General features: G+C 43.5%; 1 protein-coding gene across 4 annotated transcripts in view; it reads left to right on the top strand.

The window, feature by feature from the left end:
- Window positions 1–205: 205 nt before the first annotated feature.
- The window catches only part of SSBP2 (single stranded DNA binding protein 2), a 122,989-nt gene continuing 97,623 nt past the window's right edge, over window positions 206–25,571 (top strand). For 2 of the 4 annotated variants that reach the window (XM_033086413.2, XM_033086411.2), the window contains exon 1: window positions 206–367. In XM_033086413.2, the coding sequence (XP_032942304.1) occupies window positions 309–367 (59 nt within the window). In that variant the 5' untranslated portion in view covers window positions 206–308. The remainder of the gene's footprint in view (window positions 368–25,571) is intronic. The other 2 variants (XM_033086414.2, XM_033086412.2) reach the window with 1 other exon arrangement.

The raw sequence follows: 25,571 nt of genomic DNA, 5'->3' as shown, positions 1-25,571 counted from the left end.
GGCGCCGGGAACAGCCGGTTGTTTAAAATCCTTCTCGAACCGTTTCTAATTCCCCCTCGCGCGGGGAGGGCGGGCAGGGCGGGAGCGGCGCGCGCGGGGGGGGGGGGGGAGGGCGCGCGGGCGGCGGAGGGGGGTGGGGGGGCGGGGCCGCGCGCGGCCGGATGCGCGCCCCGTCCATCACGGCGCTGAGGGGAGGGCCCGGCCAATGGCGGGCGCGTGTGGCGCCCGTCACCCTGGCGACGGGGCCGGTCCCGGGGAGGCGGTGATGGGTTGACAGGTGCGTGACAGTCGGGAGCTTCTCCGCAGGCATGTACGGCAAAGGCAAGAGCAACAGCAGCGTCCCGTCCGACAGCCAGGCCCGCGAGAAGTGAGTGGCCGCCTCACCGCACCCCCCCCCCCCCCCCCACTCCCCTTCCCTCACGGCCGCCCCCCCCCCCCCCCCCACCGCCCTCGCTCCCCTCACGGCCCCCCTCACAAACTTTGCGGCGGGGGCTCTCCCCGAGCCGGGATGAGGGGTGCCAAGGCGGTGTGTGTGTCCGCTCGGGACGCTGTCCCCGCAAGGTGCCGGGACCCCTCCGCTAACAAAGAGCCCGGGCCAAGGGGCGCCGGGGCCGCGTCCTCGCAACTTTTATTTTTTTTTTTACTGCCGCGGCCCCCCATTGTTTGCTCTCGGGGGGCTCCCGCCGCACAAAGGGGAGCCGCTGCCTGCCCGAACTCGTGCTGCTCCTTACGATTTTTTTTTTTTTTTAAATTATCATTATTTCTAATTGCGCGAGCGACGGGGAGGGCTGGGGGTGTCCGCACGCTGAGGGGAAAAAGCGCAGTTTTTTTTGGGGAATGGACGGCGTTCTCCTCAAGTTGTCCTGTAGCGGCTGCGGGGTTTGGCACGGCGGGGGCGGAGGGGAGGAAAAGCCCGTGCGAGGAGGAGGAGGAGGAGGAAGGAGAGGAGGAGGAGGACGAAGTGTAAGGGAGGTGGGAATGCCGGGGTGAAGCTGCTGAGGGGGTCAGAGCTCCGTGCAGGGAGCAGGTTCGCACCTCTATGTCCCAAAAATCGCATCGCTCCAGAGCGGGTTCAGCACCGATCTGCGCTCCGGGCACGGCCGAGGAGTTTCCCTTCAGGCAGCTTGTCTTGAACCTTCACCTAAAAGTTTTTTTTTTTTGTTTGTTTGCTGAATGTTTCTCTTTTTTTTTTTTTTTTTTTTTTTTTGTGCGTGTGTGAGTTTAGGAATTTTGGGTTTGATGGCGTTATTTGGGTTTGTGCTTTTTTTTTTTAAATGTTCTCTTCATTTTTGGTTTTGTTTGGGTTTTTCGTTTTTTTTTTTTTTTTTTAAAGACTTCCTAATTCCAGAGGCTGGCATGCACGCTTCCTGCTACAGCAGCAGGCCAGGCATCTCTGTTTCTACAGGAGAGGGGGAATTTGAGGCGTTTGACAATTTCACACCTAACTTTGCCACGGGGAAGTGGAGGGAGACGGAGGCAGCCCTGCCGGGAAGCGCTAATTGCTGAGATGGAGCGGGAGACACAACTTGGGCTCTGAAATCTGATCAACTAGTGGCGCTCCTTAGTTCCAGCGGAGGGGTAATTTCAAACAATAATTGCCTAACCGGCTAGTGGAAGCGCTGTTTATTTCTCTTAGCAAAAAAAAAAAAAAATTAGGGAATTAAAGCATTTCCTCGTGCTACGCGGTTGCTGGTGTTTGTCAATAGCCTCGGTAAATCGCTGAAGGGCACAGTGGGATCTCACAGTGGGACTGAAAACAAATCCATAGGGGCTGCTGTGCCTCGGATCAGATGAGGATCGTGTCGTTTTAATTCTGCTTTGCAAAAGCTACCCAGTGCAAGCCACTCACACAACTCTCTGGTCGTGGGGCTGAGACTTTAAACATTTTTCAGTCGTGTTCTTTCATTGCGATTTTTCCTCTCTGTGCTGTAAAGCACATAATATCTCGTTTGGTCTGAAAACGCTTAATAATTTTGAGGGCGAGCCTGCCAAACTGACTTATTGCCAGGCAGCAACTGCCCTCCTAAGTAAAGTTGTGAGGACCTGCTAGATGGTGCTGTTCGATTTAAATACACAGCTAACAGCTGGAAATGCGGGCTCCCCACGTGTGGATTGTTTTATGCAAAACACCGGAGCGGTTTGTTTTTAGATCGTGGACCTGACAGGTCAGAAAGTTCTCTGTCGCATCTAGTTAAAAGTGAGCTCAGCTGGGGGTTGGAAACACCCTTCTCCTTCTCTCAGTGAAGGGGAAAAAAAAATTAAAAGAAACTTTAAGTCTCGCTCCATGATGTGAAATACCATTATTTATAGTCCACATTGCAGATTTTTTGGAATTCCATCTGCTAAAATTTCTTCTTTCTTATCAGATCACGTCCTTGCCATTTTATTATGCTTTCTTTCTGACTTCCAAAAAACTGTGATTGCATTTTTTTTCCTCTTAGGACATTGCTTTACAGCCATGCAATGCTTGTCCCAAGGTGTAACCCATGAGTTTTTGCTCCTCTCAAAAAGAAGTGGCTGTCGAATTAAATATCTCTGCAAAAACACAGCTCTGACTTCTGCATGAGACTGTGTTAATTTGGGAACCACAGGGAAAAATACATATGTTTGACTGATACAATGAGTACTTACTTAATCAAGAAGAGTGGGATTATAATTATGTTTAACATCAAAGTTTTTAGAACAGAATATTCAACTGAACACTGGCGTTTCTCCTCAAGATTTTAAGTGCCTAAAATATGTAGCCAGTCTCCAAAACACACTTGTTGTAATTGAGCAAATTTTTAATTTTTTTTATTTAAATTGCACTCCCTCAGTTTTTAATGTCCTGATTACGTGGACCTGCTCCCCGTGAGGATGTGTGCCAGTGAGAGGAGCAGGGTGTGAAAAGCTTATTTACCAAGTGTGGAAAAGATGTGTGTTGTTCAGCTGCTGCTGGTGATATTTGTTGTGATACATTTTACAGAGCAGCCCAGTGCCAAGTGTGCCTCCCAGCACGGTGTCTCGCTGCGTGCTGCATTCAGCATTTGTGTCCTTTGAGGTTATGTAATTACTATAAAAACGGACAAGTTTTGGCCAGCCATTTGTAATAGCCCTTGGCAAATTCTCAGTTCCAAGATGGCATTTGTTTTATGGCCCCTCTCTTTGTCCCTTCTGCTTGACCTCTGGGGTAAATCGCCTTCACAGCACGGGTGAAGTGTGGCTAGGTGAGTTTGGGGGCAACAACACCGAGTTTTGTGCCAGAGAGGTGCAGCACAGCTGAGTAAAACCCTGGAGGTGCCATGCCTGTGGGGCGTGAGGAAGGTGAAGGACAAAAATCTTTGTGCCCCTTCCTCTGTCTGTGGAACAGCTGTGCTTTAATTTTGGGCTGCGTCCGTCCAGTTGCTCAGGTATGGAAAAGTTGTGTTAAACAGTAGCTCCGCACTGGTGCTGTGCCTTCAGACCCGACTACATTGTCAAAGGAAAAAGGAATAAAAAGTATCCTCACATCCTCTATTGTTATCGCTTCACAGCAACTGTGAACAAATTTTTTTTTTCCCCTTAAAATAGGACTATTTGAGATTGGGAGCTTGGACCTGCCAGCCCTTCACCAAATGGTGAAACTGCAAACTTTTAATCTTGAGAGTAAAAAAGGACTAGACCACACAAATCCCATTTGCAAAAACAACTTCTATATATATAAATAATACTTGGTGTTGAAAATATAAATGTAGAAAAGCAGTTCTAAACAACATATAAAAGGAAAAAAGTGAAAAAACAAAACAAAAAACTAAACTCTGGTGGGAATGTTTGTTTTGAGTTCAGTTTTCTTCATATTCTAGTGGTCTTCCAAAGCAGTCCTGTTCCCAAGAAGCCCTTAGCATTCTTGGGGCTTGGCAGAGACCCAGACTTTGGTTAAAAACTAACTGGATAGCTAGAGACTGCACCTTAATTTGTTATAAAAGGATGCCTTATCAAAATATTGTTTCTCTTCGTGTCTGTTTTGAGAGGTTGGCTGTTGGTATGCACAGTTTCATTGTAAGAGTGGAGTTCTTTGGGTTTCTTTCTTCATGGTTTTTTTTTTTTTTTCCCTCAGATTTGAAAAAATTGCATTGCATGAGTTTACATAGTTTAGTCACCTTTTTCCGCTGCAATGTTTATCAGCTACATAACAATAAAATGCAGATAAAAATTAACTGGCTTCAGTGATGAATTTGCTACTCATCCCTGGGAAATGGCCAGCTAGTTCCTTAAGTTCCTGGTGGTAGAAAATACATCAATTTCCCTCCACCCCCTCCTTCTGAAGATAAATCTCTTAGTTTAAGAAAGTTTGGGTTTGACATTTACCCATCAGGTCTGACTTGTAAAAGTCACAGCTGTGTTGCTCAGCAAGGCTGTGAACATCAGGCATTTAATAAACTGCAGAAGGGAGGGCTCTGGAAATAGTAGATATTTCTCAATGTTTGTTATTGGCCGTGTGCTTCAGGGGCTCCCTCACCCTGCACAGGTGTCTTGGGAGCACAGGAAAATGTTCCAGGTAATGTATGTGCTGCTGTTCAGGTTAAACAGAAGAAATTAATTCTGCTTAGATTCCAGGCACATGATATTGTCAGAACTATTAAAGCAGCCAAGGTTTTAGCAACTTTGCCAAGCTTCCACTGTTTGGGTGCAAAAGTTACAATGCAATATTTAAGCCTTGTGCTGATTTATTTAACTTTTTTTGGTGTGTAAAACCTCGGTTGAAATGTGGCCCGTTTTGAAAATTGGGCAAAGACAATATGTGTTTTCCAGTGTTTTAAAAGTTTTCTCAACTTTTACCATGGAAGACCAAGGATATCCCCCTCTCCTTTGCAACACTTGAAATGTGCTTGAAAAAGAAAAGGATGGGGGATTTGATTCCAGAGATGTGTCTTTCTCCATTTGCATGACAAAGCATCTGAATTTAGCCAGGATACAAGCCATTTCAAAAAGATGCATTTGCATATGCTTAGGGTTTAGTGACTGTAATCGCTGAATATTTCATCTTCGCTGGGAGGCAGCAGATCCTGGGATCAGAGGGGAGGAAAATTGGGGCTGGGTGGGAAGGGAAGTGGAGATGTGAGCAGCTGGAGCCTGCAGCTGTGAGGTGCCAGGACACAGGGATGGAAATGTCCGGTCTGGAGAGGGGAGACAGCTCCCTAAGAGAGCTGGGATCCCTGGCACCGGGATCAGGGATCTGGGGGGAGGCTGCAGCATCTGGAGCAGGGACACAGACCTGAGCCAGCACAGCCAGGAGGCAGGTCAGGAAGTGGGAGGCTTTTGTTGAGTTAGGAGGAACATTCTGTCCCTCCAGGTGCTGGGAAATGACCATTCCTTTGCTGCCAGGAAGGACTTGAGAGAGCATGGGCGTGAAATTTGCTGTCTCCAAGGTAAAACCGACCCACACCTAGGAGATGGCAGCTGGCCCAGGGGTGTGTGACAGTCCTGGAGCTGTGTCTCAGGGATGTCAGAGCCCCGGGAGGGAAGGGGAGCGTTTGCCATTCAGAAGCAGCTGGAACAGTGTGTCTCTGCAGTGTCTGGGTGCTGTACTTGCATTCCCAAAAATGTTCTCTTAACTTGGAAAATGCAGCTATACACTGAGAGTATTTCTCACTTTGCCCTCATTTGCATGTTCACTGATTTTTTTTTTTTTTTCCCTCTGGAAAAAAAAGCAAAAAAGCTCTGGGGTTTTTATTGTGCAGGGAAGAGCATTGTTTTGGTAATGAGCAGCTATTTGATAATTTGCTATTTTGCTGTCTTGCGGTTTGTGCCTTATGGCTGCCTTGGTGTTTCATAATACTGCTGTTCCTACAGGAAGATTGTGTTGTTTCTTTGGTGCCCAGCTCCACAGTGTCTGAGCTTCACCTCTAAAAATAGGCATCAAGCCACTCCTGACCGACAGCCAGTTTGGAAGTGGCACTAAGATGCAGAAAAGCAAAAGACAAAAATGTTTATTGGTTATTGGGTGCCCAGTTTGAGCTACATAGCCCTGAATTTTTTTTTTTTTCTTCTTTTTCTGTTTTGGAGTATCACATAGAGCAGAAATGCATATAGAGAGCTTCCACTGTCTCTCTTTCCACAGGATGAAATGCCAAAGGAACTTGTAGTATTTTTGTGAAAGTGCTGTCTCTCTTGTGGATACACTTCAAACTGGAGAAAATGCACTTGAAATTACCCAGGGTGGAGAGCTGCACACTCACCTGCAGCAGGGCCTCTCCAGGCTGCTGTGCTTAGGGAGGGAGGCTCACAAATTCGTGGTTTTGTGGTTTGGTTCTGTGACTGAGCAGAGCCACTTCACGGGAGGGTCACTGCCCTGCACAGCCTCCTGTGGTGCTCTGCACGTCATGAGCAATGGCTCAACACACCTTATTTTAGAGAATTCTCTGCTAAGGCTCCTTTGGGCAAAACCACGTGACATGTTTTCTCCATCAGTGCTCAGGAGCTGCGTCTACAGAGCCTTCCAGTGATGTTGATTTGGGTTAGGACCACTTGTTTCCTGCTTTTTTTGGTGCACAAACATTCCAGGAAGGAGTGCTGGTCCAGGCTGAGTCACAGCTGAGGGGTTTTTTCTGCTCAGTTGAGCCACTGGCCCCTAACACCAGGTTGTTCAGGCAGTGGGCAGGTGTTGTTTCAGCTCCTGAGGGAAAATCATCCTCATCCTTCTGGTCATCCAGAAGTCTTGATGACCTCTGTCCATGCTGCTCTGGTCTTTGAGGTATTTCTCACTTCCAGTTCCAGGAAAGGAACAGGTGGGAACATAAAATGTCCCTTTCTAAGAAACTGAAGTATGGCAGTCACCAAGACCATAGAGTGCTAGCTTTTCACTTTCCATCACATATAAAAATAAACTGCACATTTTTGTGGTGGGACATTTCTTTTTTCCCTTTCACACCTTCTGTTGTTCTTGCCTCTGGACTGTTTGTTTTGTTTCTCCGTATTGTTAGTAATGTACCCAGAGCAGAATGAAATAATTACCTTTCATTTGACATAATATAGATAAAACAATGTTGTTAATACTCCCTGGAACACTTGCATGTTTACTCTTGTTATTGTTGGGGGAGTTGTTTGTTTGTTTGGGGGGTTTTGTTTTATTTTGTTTTTAAATAATCCGTTTTTGCAGTCACACGCCCTCCAGGTTCTTTTTGTAACACAGCTGCCTTGCCAATTATTCCCCATTTCATATTTGTGTGTTTGATTTCTTAGTCCTGAGCGTGGTACTCCACATTTGCCTGTATTGAATTTTCTGTTATTAACTTTCCTCATTCTTTTCCTGTCCCCAGAAGGGCTTGTAATCTCTCCTGATTTGTCGTGTACACTTTTGTATTTCTACATACCACTCATTAATGAAAGTCTTTTAGTGGAGTTGGCTTAGGGTAGGAAGAGCTGTGCTGAAACATTCTCTCTTCTCTAGAAACATGCTGTTAGTGACTCTTCCATCATTCATTTTATGTGACTGTACCCTGATTTTTCACTTCATGAGGATGTTTGCTGATGCAGACATAATGTGATAAGCTAAGAGTCGAAAGTCAATATTCTGACTTTTCCACCTGTTCCTCCTTGCCCACTTCCCGCTCTCCCAGGTGAGCCAAACTGAGCTGACATCACTTGTTCCTTGACAGATAATGTTGGCCTCTTGCCTTTTCCTTTCCTCTCCCTTTGCCCCTCCATTCCCTGTGCCCAGACTGACCTGAGCCTCTCATGGGGAAACCTTTGGCTCTTCCCAGCCCCAGCTGCACACAGCTTTGACATCCATATCTCCTCTCTAGGAAAACCAGCCTAGTTTGTGATAAAAGAACAAAAATTCAAATTAATATAATTTATTTTGCCCACTTTTTTTCCCTAGGCCTTCCAGAGTTCTCTCAGTGTTTCTTTGGGCAGGAATGCCAGTGTTTTTGGGGGTCTGTTTTTAAGCTGGAACCACCTGAAAGAATCACCAGCTGAAAGAACACTGTGATACCACACTTTTTTTGCCCTGCCTTCTTTCCTGTGCAAATATCGATTGAAAATTCCAGTTTGAGGAAATTCAGATTTCAGCAATCACATTTCTGATGGCAGGTACAGTTTTTCAGCTGAGGTTGTAGATGGTGAGGGTTGTTCAGCTCCTCCATGCGTTGAATTTGTGGGCTGCTTTATCCCATCCTTGTTAGGCTTTAAATCTACCTTTGGGTTTATGTCTTGGTGTTCTTTGGAGTTTATGTGGGTCTGGTTCAGGTACAGCCCTTGATGTTAACCCCAAACTCTTGATCAGGTCTACATTGCCAATGAATTCCTAACTCCCTACTTAGGCTTGACTGTTTCTTTTCTTCTTTCTCCTATTCCTAAATAAAATACTGTCTTTGAAAGAAATTTCCATCATGAAGAAGAAATTTAAGAACTAACTGATCACACAATGTCCTGTGCATTACATTATTTCCATTTCATTTCCAATGCCTCCAAGTCTTGGGAGAGATTTCACCTTTAAACCAAACCAAACCCCTCTAATTCTCATAGGTGAAATCCAGTGTTTTGAAAATACAGAAGCAATAATTAATCATTACTAAGGCATTACCAGTACATGTAAATTCCAATGCATGCAATTTTATTTTTTTATTGCTATTGATAATGTCTTGTTACTAGCAGGTTCATTTTTATATTGATGTAATGAGTTTGGACAGTTAATAAGAATGTTCCACTGCTGGAATTAAGCATTTTTACAGATAGTAGAAGAAAGTAAAATACTGTCTATGCTTTCTGTGATAAACACCTTAATGCTTATAAAAAAGTGTTGAAAACCTGTTTTAGAGATTAGGGAAAAATTCCAGCAACATCAGTGGCAAACTGAAGTATCCTGTGTTCCTTTCTTGGGAGGGGTTGTGTGTTCTGAGTGAGATACTGGAGTGCAGAAATGGAAGTGTAATTCCTTAATAAATAATGTTGTTCTGGGCAGTGTTGGCACAGAGTGGATCATGTGGCTGGCAGGGTGTGTGATAAATACAGGAGGATTTGTGAGGATCAAGGTGAGGCTGCCACCTGATGCTCTTCAGCAGATGTGGTGCTTTACCAGATCCCTGCAGCAGCAGCAGGATTTGGGAGCCAAAGCCCCGCCTGATTCCTCCATGCTAGACAAGGTGTTTATGTTCTTCTCCCAGCTACCTCTCCAAGAGTGAGGCCAGCCTCGGATGGCTGCTGTGGGCTGAGGTGCTGATGGGGAGGTGCAGCTGCTTTTTGAGGGGTTGGAGTGTGGGTGAGTTACTGAAATTTCATCAGGTCTGTCAGGAATAATGAAGCTGCCTTGCCAAATCTGAAGCTGCCCTGGAAGTGAAGGTTATGACTCCTATTGTGTGTCTCTTGAACTGTTTGGCTCCTTTAATTGTTTATTGTTTAATATTCCTTGAAATGTGAATTTGGAGGGGATACATGTATGTGAAGGTGATGTTTAAAAAACTAAAAGGCATGTATTCCAGCCTGAGGAATTTTGTTTTCCCCGTGTGTTTCTATGCACATTGTAAAATAATACAAATGTAAGTTGATTTTTTTGGGTTGGAGTGGAAGTACACGATCAACAAATAAACACACGGAGCTTGCACACAAAACAGTTGGTTAACAAAATACAGAGGTGGAAAAGATGAAGGAGATCTTCTGATCAGGAGATGAAGGGCAGTGTTGGAAGTTTGGAAATGTGCCTCTGGTGATGGTAATGGGATTGACAGCAGATCTGAAAGGTAAAACACTGTTGGTGTTCCTGACTTCTGATGCAGCTCCTCTAATCCAATGGCACTTCTAATTTTGCTGCATGTACTCCTAATTCTTTGTGAGGGAAAGATGTTTACTTTTACAGGACCATTATGTGTAGACGTGTGCATCCACAAACCTGGTTATATATACTTCAGAATATTTTTACAAACAATATGAGGTATTATAATTCAGCAAAACCCAAATAAGCAAACAACTCCTGACCCCAGATAAAATTATCTTATGCTTCAAAGGTGTAAGATTTAAATAATTTGTCCAACTGTAGTTGGGGAACATAGAAGTGAAAAAAACTATTTCGAATTATTTCACAGATTACCCTAAACAGATGATTAGAAACAAAAGCAGACTGGAGAACTGGATGCAGACGTATTCCTATTACATCTAGTAATTGAAAAAAGATGTTTATAAAATGTTACCCATACTCTCCAAACAGACCTGTGTGTGGTAAATAATTCCAAACTAGGAAAAAAAAATAAAAATAGAAGTTGCCCTGTGTCAGTCTCCAGTTCTGGGTGGGATTACTCAGTTAGGGGAAAAAAAAAAAAAAACCCACATAATAGACAGAATGTTTTTTTGTCATAAAACTGGAAGTGTTTTTCCTGTAAAACAATGTAAGTGGATCGAGCAGTTTTTCACTCGTATCACTATCTAGTAAAGCTCTTACGAAATATTTCAGGAAGTCAGAAAAGGACTTTGCAGTTTCAATAGTACTTGGAATGTGAGCCAGATAAATACATTTGAAAATGCAGGGTCATGCCTGCAGCAGCTTGTGGGAGTACCTGTTCCATATTTCAGAGAGCAGGTCGTGCACAGGGGCTCCCTGAGAGAGCAGCGCTGGGGATGATCACTGCAGCCACAGGGAAACACATGGAGCTTGTGGAAGTATTTTGGTATTAGTTTCTGTTTAATTTCTCTTTGCACAGTGTACACATTCAATGGGCAAGGCATAATTAGAGGGGCTCTCTGGTGTGGTGTGTTTTTACAGAGAGCTTTGCCTTCTGCAAATGGTTGTGGGCTGAAGTGAGCGCAGGCACTTAATGCTCAGCACAAACATTGGAAATCCTCGGTAATTCAGGGCACAAGTGAAAAACTAATTGAGGGAAGTGTAGGGAAACCTAACCCATGGCAGCGTCAGATGTGCCTCGGGCTTCCTGACACCTTATTCTGAGGCATTCCGAGGGTGTTGTGAAAGGAACCAAGAAACGAGATTAAAGGGACCAACAGTGCAACTTGGCAAAGAAGTGGTTGTGTATTCTGCAGCCTCAAAATGGAAATGTTTTCATGTTCTTCCTGCCTTTGTGATTCAGTTGTGGATTTCAGCTGGACTTCAGTCCACTTCTGTGACAGGCAATTTTTAACAAGCCCACAGTTCCCATTTCCCAGTCCATATTTAAAGAGTTAACATAGCTGAAAGAAGAGAGACTGCTGTTGCATTCTCCCAGCACCAGTTTTTGTGTTTGTGTTTATAGGTGTAGGTATGAATGTATATAATAATATGTATGTATCAAGGGTTGATATCTTCCTCTTTAGAATAGGCAAATGAACGTCACTTGCACGTGTTGAATCACAGAAGCAGATTGGTGGGGAGAAAAGACTAAACAGGTTTGATTCAAATATGGCATTAAATTACAAGGGGCATTTTCAGAGTTAATAGGGAAACTGCAGTCTTGGTCGACTTTTGAGCTGGTTCAGTGTCAGCCTTACACCCTGTCATGTTGCCTGGTATGGAAACTCAGCATTTACTGTGTCCTGCCTGTTGGTTGTGTAATGACTGCAGGTACCTCACCAAGGCTGATTTTATGTTCAGCACCTGTATTTACTTGTCTGTAGGATCAATATTCAACACCTGTATTTACTTCTCTTCAGGACCAACAAAGGGACTACCCAACAACCCAGCTTCTTAAGCAAAGTATTTGTTTAGAGCAGTGTGGATGAAAGCCTCTGAAAACAGCAAAAGCATCCATATGTGTAACTTCTCTCTGCCTGGGAATGCACTGCTCCCCTAATGCTAACCTTAATTCCCTCATCAAGCTTTCGTCCATGTTTCTCCCTGGACAGCACCCCCAGCAACTGACACAAGTTTATCCAAAAAAGAAAATCGTTTTTTCTTGCCTTTGAATAGGCCAAGTGACCTGAAGAAACTTTGGTGCTCCAAAAGTTTATTCCTTCTTGTTTCCCCACTTTTTCGTTTGTGGGGCATGAAAACCATGATGAAGGGTTCTGTTCTGGAAGTGGTGGAGGGATCTCAGATGGGTGGAGAGCTGGTGCTCTTAAGCCAGCTGGCAGGTATTTTAGCTGAACATGAGCATTTGAGGAGGACAGGACAGCTGTACCACTGTTTGAAACAATACAGAAGCCAAGGATCAAAGTGTGTTTAAACCCTCTCTACCCCACAGCCTTATGGCTGTAATGGCAATAGATAAAAATTGTGTGTGTTCTAAGCTAACACACAGTGTGACTGGGTACTCAGATGTGCTGCTGGTACAAACCTTCCTGACTTCCCTCAACCCACTCTTCAATGCAGGAAGCTTCCCAGAACCTCTGCGTGTCTTCATCCAACGCCTGAAATTGAAAAATTACTGTTACAAACTGTTAGAAAGAGTTCTTACAGGGATGGGATACAATCCATGAGTTACGCTGTGACACTCCTCAGTGTCCTCACATCAGAGTCAAGGTGTTTTCCCTTTACATTCAAAAATTGAATTTCATTGAACAGTCATTTTCCAGCCTGCTCCTACTGTTCTGCATTTGTATTCTAGAGTCCAATAATATTTCTTTCCAAGGTGGCTGGGATCTGAGTATTTCCTAGTGGCAGAGTTATATTTTCTTACTTACCTCACGCAGTTTGTAAAATTCAGTAAATTTTATCAGTCTCTTGGGAATTCAAGTGATGTTCAGATATAGACTTGCACCAGTATTCTCCTTCTCTCATGAGTTTTTATTTCTACAAGAAAGGGAGATGTTGGTGTGCAGAAGCATCCTACCTTGCCATGGGATACTGGCAGGGAAGGAGGCACTGGAGATGACTCTGAAAGATCCAAAACCTTTTGAGTGTCTCTGTACCAATGCCAATTATGTGATTATGAAGTGGTGAGACTTGTGATGTGCCCTAGCCAGATCATTGCTCTTTGTGCAGGATGCTCCATCCAGAATGAAGAAATAGATGCCATTGTCAATTATTTTCTGGTTAGTAGTCCTAAGACCCCATGTGTGCTGTGTTTACTCTGCAGCTCAGACAAGCCTATCCTGCTCAGCTCCTTGTTTTGTGAGTGTGGAAGGCTGTTAAATGGAAGTGGTTTGGGCTTGCTTTTGGATACCCTGCCTGCCCAAAAATGAAAGAACTGGGTGACGTGCATGTGTCTGCTTGCAAACCAAAGCCAAGCTGGCTCTGCTAGTTCTGGGTTTTCTCATTGGTCTGAGTCAAGGTAAGTTTGAGAAATATGTAAGAAATAAAGAATGCCTGCCATGTCTGGAAATACTGTTGGCTGAGAGGTGAATTTACGATGTCCATATTCCTGCAGTTCCTGCTCTGGGTGTGAGGAGCCTTCTGGAGGAGCATCTCACCAACCTCAGGAGAAGGCTCCAGCCGTTTACTCAGGGTTGTCATTTACTGCCTCTGGGGCCCTGCAGGAGACAGAGGGTCCCTCAGGGCAGGGTATGTGTGTGTGACAGAGCTGTTGTGGGTGACCCTTCCAGGAGCTGATCTGGAGCTGGGAATTTCTTATTTCCCAGCAGGACTCCTGCACTGGGTTTGCATCCCTGTCCCCACTCCCCTCCTGCCATGCACCGTGTGCTGCATGTTGAAAGGGGTGAGTCACCTCTTTTATTATGTTTTGAATACTTTCTCCCAAATGTAGTTTATTTTCTGCAGGGAAAGGAAAGAATTTATGCTGTCCTGGTTCCTTATTTTTATCAGAGCTCTTGCTAACAACTTCCAGCTGAGGGAGTTCTTGATATTTTTAGCCTGAGATATTTAGCTATTTGAGCCTCTCTACATGTTTTCCTCCTGATATATATTAACTGGAGGGGGAGGATGGTTCTTGTCAGTTAATATATTCATGAGCATGCCTGCCAAATTGCCCACACTGACTCCCAGGAAACTGAACACTTCAGAGTTGGGGGGAAGTTTGAGTCTTGGTCTGAAGTATTTGCATCAGCTTCATTACTCCATTCTCTCTGGGTGCTGCCATAGCTGTGTTCTCACTGAAGCTTCCTTTTTATTTTAAGAGGTGGTGTTTTTATAAAAAGTAGATGTAATTGGTTTCTGCTTAAAAACACAAAGAAGTAAATAAACTAAGAAGTGAAGAATCATACAATGGGAAATTGCATTGAAAATATAATTTCTTTGGAAATATCCTCTTTTTTTTTTTTTTTTTCCTCCCCCCAAGCAACAAGAGAATCCTCACTCTTATGACTAATATTACTGTTCCATTGGTTGTGTGGTCTGTGGTCTGATAGAGTTCTTCAGTATTCCAGATATTGTACTTGATGGTACATCTTGCAGCATTTTCAAATTTCTGAATTACCTTACCCGTGAAACCCAAATTAACTCTGTTTTGAAAAAAACACTAAAAATCACTCATACTGACCTTTTGCCTTTAAGATCCACTTCAGCCTGTTTAACCATAATTTCACAGATCTTACTGTCATCAGTTATTTTCCCTTTTCCCAACAAAGTTTCAGACTCAAGATGAAAAGCTGTAGGTTTGCCTCAGTGAAATGCAGTGATTCCAGCAACTGCTCCAGCATTGTCCCTGTGTGTCCTGAGAGGTGGGGGTGAGAGGGGCAGGCGGTGGGAATCACACTCAGTTTAAAATGAGAATTAAATGGCATTTGCTGTGGAATATAAGTGGTTGAATATAAGTGAACCATGGTGCCTTTTCTCTGCATCCCCTCCAAGTTGTCTGTTTATGTTGGACAGTACATCCCATGCATGACTCTGCCTTCTTTGCAGAGGCTTTGTCTGGGCGCTCTGGTTCCAGTCTGCTCTGTGGCAGGAGCTGGAGCTGTATCCCATTAACTGGGACCAGCTGGGCACACTCTGCCCTGGCAAGCCTGCAGCAGCTCCTCACCACCCAGCAATTCCTTTTGGGACTCTGAACCTTCCAGTAGCCATTGGCAGAGCTGAGCGAAGCCTTAAAGTTGGCACCTAAAATAGTGCTGTGGGTGGTGGGGTTATTTTGGGGGGTGTGTGCTCAAAGGCTTTAAAAAATTTTAATATATTACCAAAAAAAATTTAAAAAAAAGTTTAGTCCTTCCTGCTGTGCTCTCCCTGAGAGGGGGCAGTCACCAGTCCCTCCTCAGCAGCAAATCTCTGCTAGAGGATGCAGTTCACCGTAGGTACATCAGTTCTGATTTTAAAGACAGATTCATGTTGTAGCCTTAGCTATCACCTCAGCCCTTTGGCACACCTTGGAGTGCATGTACACAGTAAAAGGTGTTTTAGGCGAGCTGCCTTCGCTTGGAGCTGTCAGTCTCCTGCTCCGTGATGGGTGATGCTGCCGAGGAGCTGGGGCAGCACTGCCACCTCCGGAATGCTGTCTGGTGCATTGAGGGCTTCTCCGTGGGACTGGAGGATTAACCAAATACTAATCTTAAGCTTCTTAACACTTAGTGAGAATTCAAAATTTCATTACCTTTAATTGTTTTGTAGCAGGCTGATATAATCACGCTGTTGGCATCTTGGTTGGAAATTTCTTTATTTTTGCAAATCCAGTCCAAATAAAGTTTTTTAAAATATTTTTTAAAATATATTTTGCTGAGTGAATTTCCTGTGCAACTTATTTTAAACTGCCATGCAAGTCACAGGGATCCTAAATAAAATGAGCTGCTGATTTATTATTTTTGCCAACTGTTTTTTCCAGTGGTCCTTCATGAACATGAAAAGTTGTGTTAAATCCTTGCAGGAAAGGGATTTGTTCCAGGAAAGGTGTAGTGAGTGACTTGGTGTATAAAAGTTTGGTAGTCTTGTTTCAAGCTTATATTTTAAATCTCTTTTTCTGAGACTGACCAGGCCGGCTCTCTCCTTGCTGATGAGACCTGACAGGATCATCATCCATGTGATTCCGTTTGTTGTTTTCATGGCAGCCCTGGGGATAGAAATAACTGGAGCAGGAATGAAGCTGTGCCCTCCTCCAGAGCAACTTGGGCGCTGAAAACAGCCGAGATTTTAACAGATAAATATGTATTTATGTAGAACGCGGGCATCAGCCAAACCCTTCAGCCCAGGTGGGATGAATGGGAGACAATCACCCTCCCAGGGGCCAGGTGGAATTTGGGGAACTCCCTAGTGCTTTGTCACTCGTTATCGAGTGTCTCCTGATAATCTTCCATCTCCAGGTTACTGGTTTCGAAATTTGCTGCTGCTGTTGTAAAGTTTGCACCCGCCCATTGTTCACCTTGAGGGAAGTGTGAAAAGCACCTCGGGGGGCTGATGTTCCCCCTCTCACCCGCAAAGGTCACAGGTTGCATGAGAAAGGGAAGAGCACCGGCCTCAGGAGCTGCTCTGGAAAGCTGTTTTTAAAATTAACACACAAATACGTGGAATAGAAGCATCGGGGAACAAATTCCTAGTTTAGGGGACTGTGTACTGAATGCTTCAGCTCCAGATTGGAGTCACAAGCACTGATCTGGGAGTTCGAGAATGTGATATTTTTTGGGTTGTGGTTTGGGTTTAGTTTGGTTGGGTTTTGTGGGTTGTTGTTGTTTTTTGTTTGTGTTTTTTTCTTTGTTGGCTGTTTTTTGGTTTTGGGGTTTTTTTGGTTTGGTTTTTTTTGTTTGGTTTTTTGGTGGGTTTTTTTTTTTTTTTTTGGAGGGAGTGTTGGTTTGAGGGTTTTTTTGTTGTTGGTTTTGAGCGTTTTTGGGGTTTTTTTGGGGTGCATGTGTTACTTTGTTTGGAGGAGGGTGATGCCACATCAGGATCTCTCCATGCCATGGTCAAATCCACATTTTATACCCTATGCAGGCATTTGGTCCCTCCAAAAATGAATAGTGCAGGTGTATGAAGTCTGTAAAACAGAGATTGGTAACTTTGTGAATTCAAACATCACATACTTTATCAACATTTGTTGTGGCAACAGCTGCCATATCTTGAAATGAGAACAGTATTTTTCTTCTACTGTTTTAAATTAAATACTTCTGTGGGCTTTTGAATGAAAAAAGCAGGAAAGCACATGCAGGTCTGAGGCAAATGATGAAAAATTGCAGCCTCTTGATAAACTTTACTCCTGCATTCTTATAATTATTTCATTGTTACTCCTTGTGTTTTCCTTCCAAAAAACCTGCCCCAAACTCTAATATTTGGATGGTTTAATGAGATCATCACTTGGAAGTATCACCAAACTCATAAACAAGCAGCAAATGTTGCCTTCATTAATTCCACGTGAGTATTTTGCAAACAGGCAAGCAATGGGACGTGTTTATTGAAGGGAATGGGTGAGATTACTAAAACAGTGAAAGGTACTGAGAAAAGTTTCCTTTGTTTCAGTGAGTGGCCTTCCAGGGAAATGAGGAGGCAGTGACTCTTTGGACTGAGATTTTTAAGTGTGGCATTGAGAGGTGAGGACAGGAAGGGCAAGGCTGGGTTTCCTGAGGAAAGTTTGTGGCCAGCACGGGTGATCAGCTTGTCCCCGATATCCCCACAGGTCTGGAAGGGAGCTGGAGCGGGGTCTGGCTTCTCTCTGGAGACATTCCCAACCCACCTGGACACGTTCCTGTGTCCTGTGGAGGACACTGCACCCCTCCTAAAACCCCCGGAGCCAAAAAGGTGTGATAACCACCTGGATTCTCTGCTGTCTGTGTGCAGAGGGGAGCAGTGGGGAGTCTCTGTGTCCTCTGCCTTCCCTTCTTGGCCATAACAGATCTGGTTGGTAAAAGGCTTGGTTTTGGTGTTTTTTGGATTGTCAGGAGGTGTGGGTGCAAGGCCCAATAAATGGTGAGCACTCTTCACTTTGCTCACCATCAGTCCCAGAGCTCTCACAGGGCTTTGATTTGTTCTGGTGGTTAAAGCCCATAACAAGCTACCTTTGGAAAATGTATTTGATTAAAAATTACATCTCTGTGGCTGTTGCACCTTCAGGGAGGATTGGGGAAATTGAAGGAATTCCCAATAGAAATAATTTATAAAGGTAGGCTGAATGGGACTCAGATTTCTGTAACTTTCACAGTAGCAAAGCTGTGTACAGATACTCCCTTTTTTCCACAGGCTGTTCCCTTTTCCCTGCAGTCCCACATTTCTAGGGATGAAGAGAGTCTGACAGACACCACAGAGATTGACATTTCCAAGTGCATCTCCATGCAGTCTCATGGTTGATTACAGTTTGAGGTTTATCCACCTCTTTTCCCTTTTCAAGGGCATTTAATTTTGGGGTTTTTTGCCATTTCCTCCGGGGCACAAGAAGCAGAGTGTCCCTGGGTTTAGGTTTCCGTCACAGGAAGGTGCTCTCCTGGAGAGAGGGAGCAGTGAGGAGCCACAGAGTGGCCACCTCCTGAAAAACAAGGACATTTTTTAGGTCAGAAGCAGAGAGAAAGGAACACATTGTGAAATAATGAACACTTTTAAACTGTGCTGATCTTGACAGGGTTCTCTTGAGGTTCCCCTTGGACTTTACAGATCTTTATCTCAGATTTGCTGGTTCCACTGTTAATCCCATACATGCATTTGTTTCCCCCCACCTAGGATTGTTGCGTTGTAGTCTGAGTACACCTTCAAAGCTGTGCATCTCCAGGGACTCGATCTTCAAAGGATTGGATGGCTGCATGAGAACCCTGGAAGGGTGTTCATCACCCTGGAGGGTGCTTAAGTCACTTTTTAGTGACTGCACATCCTGTGTGGGCTTGTGCTGTTGACCCTGCAGTGGAAAGGCTGCATCACATGCATGGAAACACCAGGAAATTCTCTGCTGTGTTGGAACTTCCATTTCCTTGCTAGGACACCAGAGGCTGCATGTAGGGCATGCTGAAGTTCCTGCACCCCAGTGTTGTCACTACAGCTGTGTCCTTTCCTGCTGCTCTCACTGCCAGCTCAGCTCCTCGAATTCCCACCTGGTGCCTCTCCCCATCCAGCTCAGGGCTGTCTTGCCAAGGATCTTACATCCACATAGTGTATGTCATCCTGTGGTTATTCTGTGTCTTTCCTAGTGTTTTCTTTTACCTGAATGTTCTGTGTTAGCTCTGCTTACTTTTTCCTTACACATCTTAAAAAGCAGCAATTAGTCTTGTCTTCATTTGGGAGCTCAAGGCTTCTTTTCTATTTCATTCAAATTACACAGTTATTCACTTGTCATCTTTCCCATGGGCTTCATATGGGCAAGAACTTGTTGGGTTTGTTTTCCTGTCTGTGCATTCATGTTAAGTGAGATGATACACAGAAGGCATAATTTAGATCTGAAGAGGACATTTTATTGTAAAGGACAAGCATTTTTCACATGCACAAAGAGCAACCTTGACTGTGATTTGTATTTCTCATTGACTTTAAATAGATGAGTAGTTTTGAACTGCATGAGTTAATCTTACAGTGTGAGCCTTTGTGGTTTTTGTATTTTATATTTCCCTGGTGCAGTGTTCCTTTCCTGAATGAATCCAGACCACTGGGAGCAAGGAGCTGAACAGTCTGTGCTGTTTTATTCCTGATTAGGATTTTTTTTTGCATGTGGTCTTACTGCTTGCTTGCAGTTGGTTTTCCTGAACATGCTCTCAGAGATGAGCAACACAGGCAACACGTGTAGCTCCACGATATTCTTGGGGCTGATGTTCCACCAGTTTGCTCAGATCTTGTGCTGCTCAGATAAGACGTGTCCCATAAGGAAAATTCCACAAGGAAAACTCTGAGTTTAATCAGAAAAATGCCACAAGTTTTAGCAGTGTTACAAAGCTGTGGTTGATTACTCACCGAGCTGGAGAAAAATCCCAGAGAGGAGAGGTGCAAACAGCAGACTTGAAAACTTAGAGGGAAGTGTTGTTCCCTGTGTCTTGCCACTAAAGAACTTTCCTTGCTTTTTCTTATGGTGTAAGTATTTGCTTTAAATTTAATGCAGTTCTCACGCAAGAAGAATTGACATTTATGGAAAAAATCAAACCAGCGCAGTGCCAGAAGGAGCCACAAAATGCCTTGTACATGCTAAAACTCTTAACTGATTTTAGTACTAAAAATACAGAGAACGTCAGCTGGTCTGAAAGAGAAGACTGACCCTCGGTTAACGTACAACATTATTTCCAAAGCTGTTGAAAACTAGAGTGGCAAAACTCACAGTTTTCCTAAAACTTCCACTCTCTCCTGGGCAAGTAAGGCACCCTAGGCAGCCATGCCTGGGGTGATCTTGTTAAAAAGAGTATTTGTGAGACACTCCAGCCTACCCAAGGTGAAAAATTAAACTTCTCCAACAGAGGCATGACAAAGGTATGAAAAAACTTCCTCTGTTTCCCCTGAACACTTCAGTTTTGTTAACAGTGCTATCATAACCATTTCACATAAATCTCTGGGAAATCCCCTGCATAATACTGATTTCTGAGATAAATGACAATCTGTGCTGTTTGGCTGTATTTTTATATCCCAAAACGTGTATTGCTGTTAAGTTCTTTATAAGTGGGGTTTGCTTCTTAATGCAGCAGTTAAAATTCTGCAGACGCCTTCGTTGTGGGAGTAAAGGCCAGTCCAGTCATGCTTTATAGTAAGAGTACATTTATAAATTGTTTATAGAGGGCTAATAAATAATTAATGCCTCTTATTAAACAGGTTACAGGCATGAAGAGTGTCTATTATGTATGGCAATAAGCACACAGTAGAAGGTGTTAAAGACAGTGTTTTGTCTAACTGCTGCCTAAAATCCATAACAAATGACCCTTTGTTAAAGTATATTTTAAACATTTGATTTACTCAATGCAGATTTATAAATACTTTATAGGTAGTACTAAATATAATTCCAGGACTTGACTCCAGCCTTCTAGTAAAACTCCCTGCTGAGGAGGGAATAGCTTTTTGAGGTGGAATTGAAATCTAGAGCTGTGGATGCCTGGTGCTGTGCTGACAAGCTGTCTTCTTGTAATATACTAATAAAAGGATATTTTAGAAAACTAATGTATGTTTTCTAAATAGACACAGGAACAAGTCAAGCATCAGTAATTTGGAATATAAAGCAGAGTATTTTAACTTGAGTAGAAGATTTAGATTCAAGTCGCAGTTTGAGTCACATTGAGAGTAAGAAACGGTATTCCTAACAAAAAATAATTTCTGTGTTTAAACAGGCAGTTACATCTTCTTTATTTTTTATTTTAATGCAGCCATCTGCTGATGCAAATAAAAATGTTGCATTTAATGCAGATTTCTGTATATATATAGAATTTCTTGTGAGATTTGTTTCTACTTTTCCCTTTGCTGTTGAAGAGAGAAACTTTTGCAGATACATTATACATTATACAGAGTTAGTATGACAGATATATTGTGAAGCTTTTTTCAGTCGTGGGTCTTTGTGGTGTGCCTTTCCTTGTCCTTTTGCCTTTGATGGTAGCTGGCTGGTTTTGTTGATTTCAGGTATAATCTTATTTTCTCTGTTTCAGTCTGTCTCCAGTAGATGTGAGACAGGACTGAAGGGTATCCACCACTGAGCTAAGAACTGAAATTCCTGCGGGTTTTTTTACTCTGTTCAATACCAAGTGAACAGCTAATGCAGAAACAGGAGAATTCCTTAGTAAATCACAAGTGTTGGTTTCCTTTTCACTTTAATGCTGTTCATTGCAAGTTGAATACCTTCTTCTTCACTCAGTTTTTGCAGTTGCTCAGAATCCTGCACTAATATTTCTTTTTGAAAAGATATTACAGCTTGATTAATAATTTTTCTTCATAAAAGCTTTATGTGGCATAAACATACTTTCATAATGATTTGAGCATTATGCATTGTAAAACTGAAGTGGTCGTGCCTGAAAAATTATATCTTCTGCCTTTCTGTGTATAAAAGGTGAAACAGGGAGGTATAAAATGATTTATTTGTGTGCACTGATAAAAAGTGCACAGTTGGTAGAAAGAGTAAATGGTTGTTAATAAGCTTCTGTGCAGAATCTTGGGTGTAGTCTTGGAACATCTCCCTCCCCTCTCCCAGCCCTGGCAGTACCAAAACTTCACCACAACGCTGCAGGGAAAATGCTGGCAGGCTGCAGTAAAAGCAGCCCTTAAAAGAAAGTCTCTTTTCCCCTTCCTCCTGCAGGTAAGAGTCTTGTCGAAGATAAGGATCTGCAAAGCTAATCCCTGTTCTCTGCTATTTGTAATTCCCATGTGCTAACTTCTTACACCGAAATCTGCTTTTGAGAGTTTTCCAGAGTAATTCAAGATTAGTTTCTCTTTTACTGCTAAGAAACTGGGAAAAGGAGGAAAGGAGGATAAAGGCAATGAATGAAGCATGGAATAGCAGTGTAATTATTGCTGTGTGCTTGGCAATGCCCAAGGTCGGGTTGGACAGCTTGGAGCAACCTGGGAATATGTCCCTGCCACAATACAGGAGGAGTTTTAAGCTCTCTTCCAACCCAAACCATTCCATGGATCCGGTATTCTGTGTGAGCACTTGCGTGGCTCAAGATCAGAATCTCTTTAATACCACATAAATAGCTCAAGTAAATTTCAGGTAGTGTGCAAACAGCATCCTAAATACAAATATTTACTGAATCTTAATATTCTATTAATATTTAACTGAGAAGTGAAAAACACATGGAAGTTATGTAAGTATTTTTCTAATGAACTTTTCTGTGTTCTCGAGGAGTTCACTCAGAATTCTTTAAAATGTCACTGAGAAGAAATGAGAAACTGCTCAAGCAGGAGTTTGCACAAATGAGCAAACTGGTGTTTATATTTAATAAAACATTTTTTAGTTCATTTTGAAGATTATTTTTTTACACTATTATCACAGAGGATTTTTAAATGAAATGCTTTATCACTCATGATATATTGGAAAATATTTTCTGAAACTCTCCTTAGCAAAACCGCCTGAAATTCTTGCAAAGAACTCACCAGTATTTTTAATCTGTAAACTTTTGACTCCATTAAGACATCTTCACTATCTTTTTCGTTTTGATCACAAGCTGAGAGTTTTAAGTACTTCTTTGCTGTGCCTGGAGGGCCAGGGATGGTGATCCCCAGGGGTCTTGGTTCTTGGAATTGTGCTGTGGCTGTGGTCAGGTATTGGCTCAATCAGGTGCATTAATAGGGCTGCAATGCTGGGGCACATCATTTCACTAAAGCATGAACTTCTGGAACCTTAAATTGTCTGGTAGTGAAGAGCTCATCTGGATTTAATTTTCCTTTATTTCCCCATTTTTTTCTCTAATTTTTATTCCTCACCCCTTTTTTTTAAACTTTATCTATTTATTTCTATGTTTATTTTTACTTTTCAGTGCCAACTCCTGACGTCCTAAAACCTGTCCATGCCCATGCCTTAATACATACTTAAGAAAATAGGGATTTTTCTATTTTCCCCTGTAAACCAAATGTAAGACAATCCTTTTTATAACTGAATGTATCCTGTACAGAAATGCATTTATATACCAGTCTGAGTTGGGTCCTGCACATGGTAGAACTGGAGTCTTTTGGATGCTTATGCCCTTTAAATTTTGTTTTACGCTAAACAGTGGTAGCACTTTGGAGAGCTACAATTCAAATTTTCTAGACTGACAGTCAAACATTTGGTAGTAGAAATTCAGTACTGCAAGTTTTTATTATTGCTGAGGTTTTTTCAAGTTTTGGTGTTTTTTTTATGTGGATAAACTCTTTGTGAGTCTGATTTTCAAATATCTTCCTCCTGGTGCTGGGATTCTTTGTTTGGAAAGTATTCTTTCTGTAAGAAAATTGTGGGAGGATATGGAAAATCACAATGGTTTTTTTATGACCTGCATTTTGAAAGGAAGGTGTTTCTGGTAACTTCCCATTCAGGGTCTAAGCAAATTATCTGTAAAGATGTAAATTACACATCTTCAGGTATTAGACCATCCCCTGGGCAGTCTGAGAGGACTGGAGGCTCAGCAAAGTGATCATGTGTGAGGTGTAGCTCAGGTTGAGTGCTCCAGTTTATCTGGAGATGTTGCTGAGTGGAAACGTTGAGAAATTAGGGTTGTGGCTGATCCTTCTGGGCATGGTCCAGGCTGGGGGAGCAGCACGAGATTCCTTCAGCTCCCTCTGTCAGCCAGGGGTGGGCAAGGGTGAAAATCCTTGGGGCAGCGTGGCTGGATGTGTGAGAGCTCTGCAGGGGAGAGCTCAACCAGATGTGTGAGAGCTCAGCCAGATGTGTGAGAGCTCAGCAGGTGAGAGTTCAACGAGATGTGAGAGCTCTGCAGAGGAGAGATTCACCAGATGTGAGAGAGCTCTGCAGGTGAGAACTCAGCCAGATGTGTGAGAGCTCAGCCAGATGTGTGAGAACTCTCAGCCAGATGTGTGAGAGCTCATCCAGATGTGTGAGAGCTCTCATCCAGATGTGTGAGAGCGCTCAGCCAGATGTGTGAGAGCGCTCAGCCAGATGTGTGAGAACTCTGCAGGTGAGAGCTCATCCAGATGTGTGAGAGCTCTCATCCAGATGTGTGAGAGCTCAGCCAGGTGTGAGAGCTCTCAGCCAGACGTGTGAGAGCTCTCAGCCAGATGTGTGAGAGCTCTGCAGGTGAGAGCTCTCAGCCAGATGTCTGAGTTCTCATCCAGATGTGTGAGAGCTCTGCAGGTGAGAGCTCATCCAGATGTGAGAGCTCTCATCCAGATGTGAGAGCTCAGCCAGATGTGAGAGCTCTCAGCCAGACGTGTGAGAGCTCTCAGCCAGATGTGTGAGAGCTCTGCAGGTGAGAGCTCTCAGCCAGATGTCTGAGTTCTCATCCAGATGTGTGAGAGCTCTGCAGGTGAGAGCTCAGCCAGATGTGAGAGCTCTCATCCAGATGTGAGAGCTCAGCCAGATGTGTGGGAGCTCTGCAGGCAGGTGTGGTCTGGCAGAGCAGGCTGTGTGCCGCTGTCCTGTAGGTGCAAGCTGCAGTGATCTGGGGAGAGATCTGGGGTGGCTGCTGTTCTGTTTTTGCTGTGTAGGGCAATGCCTTGAATTCTTCCACCTGAGTCCCCTAAGCAGAAGTTGCCACCCAGCTCGAGTCTCAAAGCCACAGGTGGTGGTTTGCTCCCAGGAGTGGCATCACAGCTCCCAGTTTTGGCAAGAAGCTTAATGGTTCAGGCAGAGGCTCGTTTGTCATCTGCTGATCCAAATACTTGAATGGTGTTGATATTGTTGCATGACTTTGCTTTCTTCACTGTTGTTACAGTGTTTTCTTAGATCACTGGTGAATTTTTGGACGCAGAGTAACCTCTTAGTTCCTATTTGTCTTCCATTGATATTTGCCATCATTTTTTTTTTAAATTTAGCCCAAAGCCCTGGTGCTTGTCTTGCACATCTCTTCTCCAGGTTGTCTGTTTTTCTGAATAAACTCTGTCCACCAGTTCCCTGAATTTCCTTGACTTCTCAGGTCTGATAGCTTCACTCTGATCCTTTCAGAACTTAACTCTCTCCAGAAGAAAATTTTACTGCTTCATAGTAAGTCATACAAATTACTTCCCACCATTACCTTTCAGGTAGATACTCATGGAATTTCATCTTGTATGTCACCATCCCATATGATTCCTGTAAAATTCATGAGGTGTCTCTTCAGGGCATCCTACCAAGCTCTTAGTGCAGAATTTGCCCTTTACAAAGTGTGGACACATAACTGGAGCAGGCCGTGAGTTGGGGCACAGTCCGTATTTAACATCTGTGTCTAACCAGGATCTTCTCTAAAAGAGGAATAAACTCTTTTGCCCAACATTATTGATGACACTTATGAGGGAGACCAACAGTCCAGCC

The sequence above is a fragment of the Catharus ustulatus genome (assembly GCF_009819885.2).
Source record: "Catharus ustulatus isolate bCatUst1 chromosome Z unlocalized genomic scaffold, bCatUst1.pri.v2 scaffold_26_arrow_ctg1, whole genome shotgun sequence".
Taxonomy (NCBI): Eukaryota; Metazoa; Chordata; class Aves; order Passeriformes; family Turdidae; genus Catharus; species Catharus ustulatus.
Note: the sequence above shows the minus strand (reverse complement) of the source record. Positions and strands in the feature narration are given on the sequence as shown.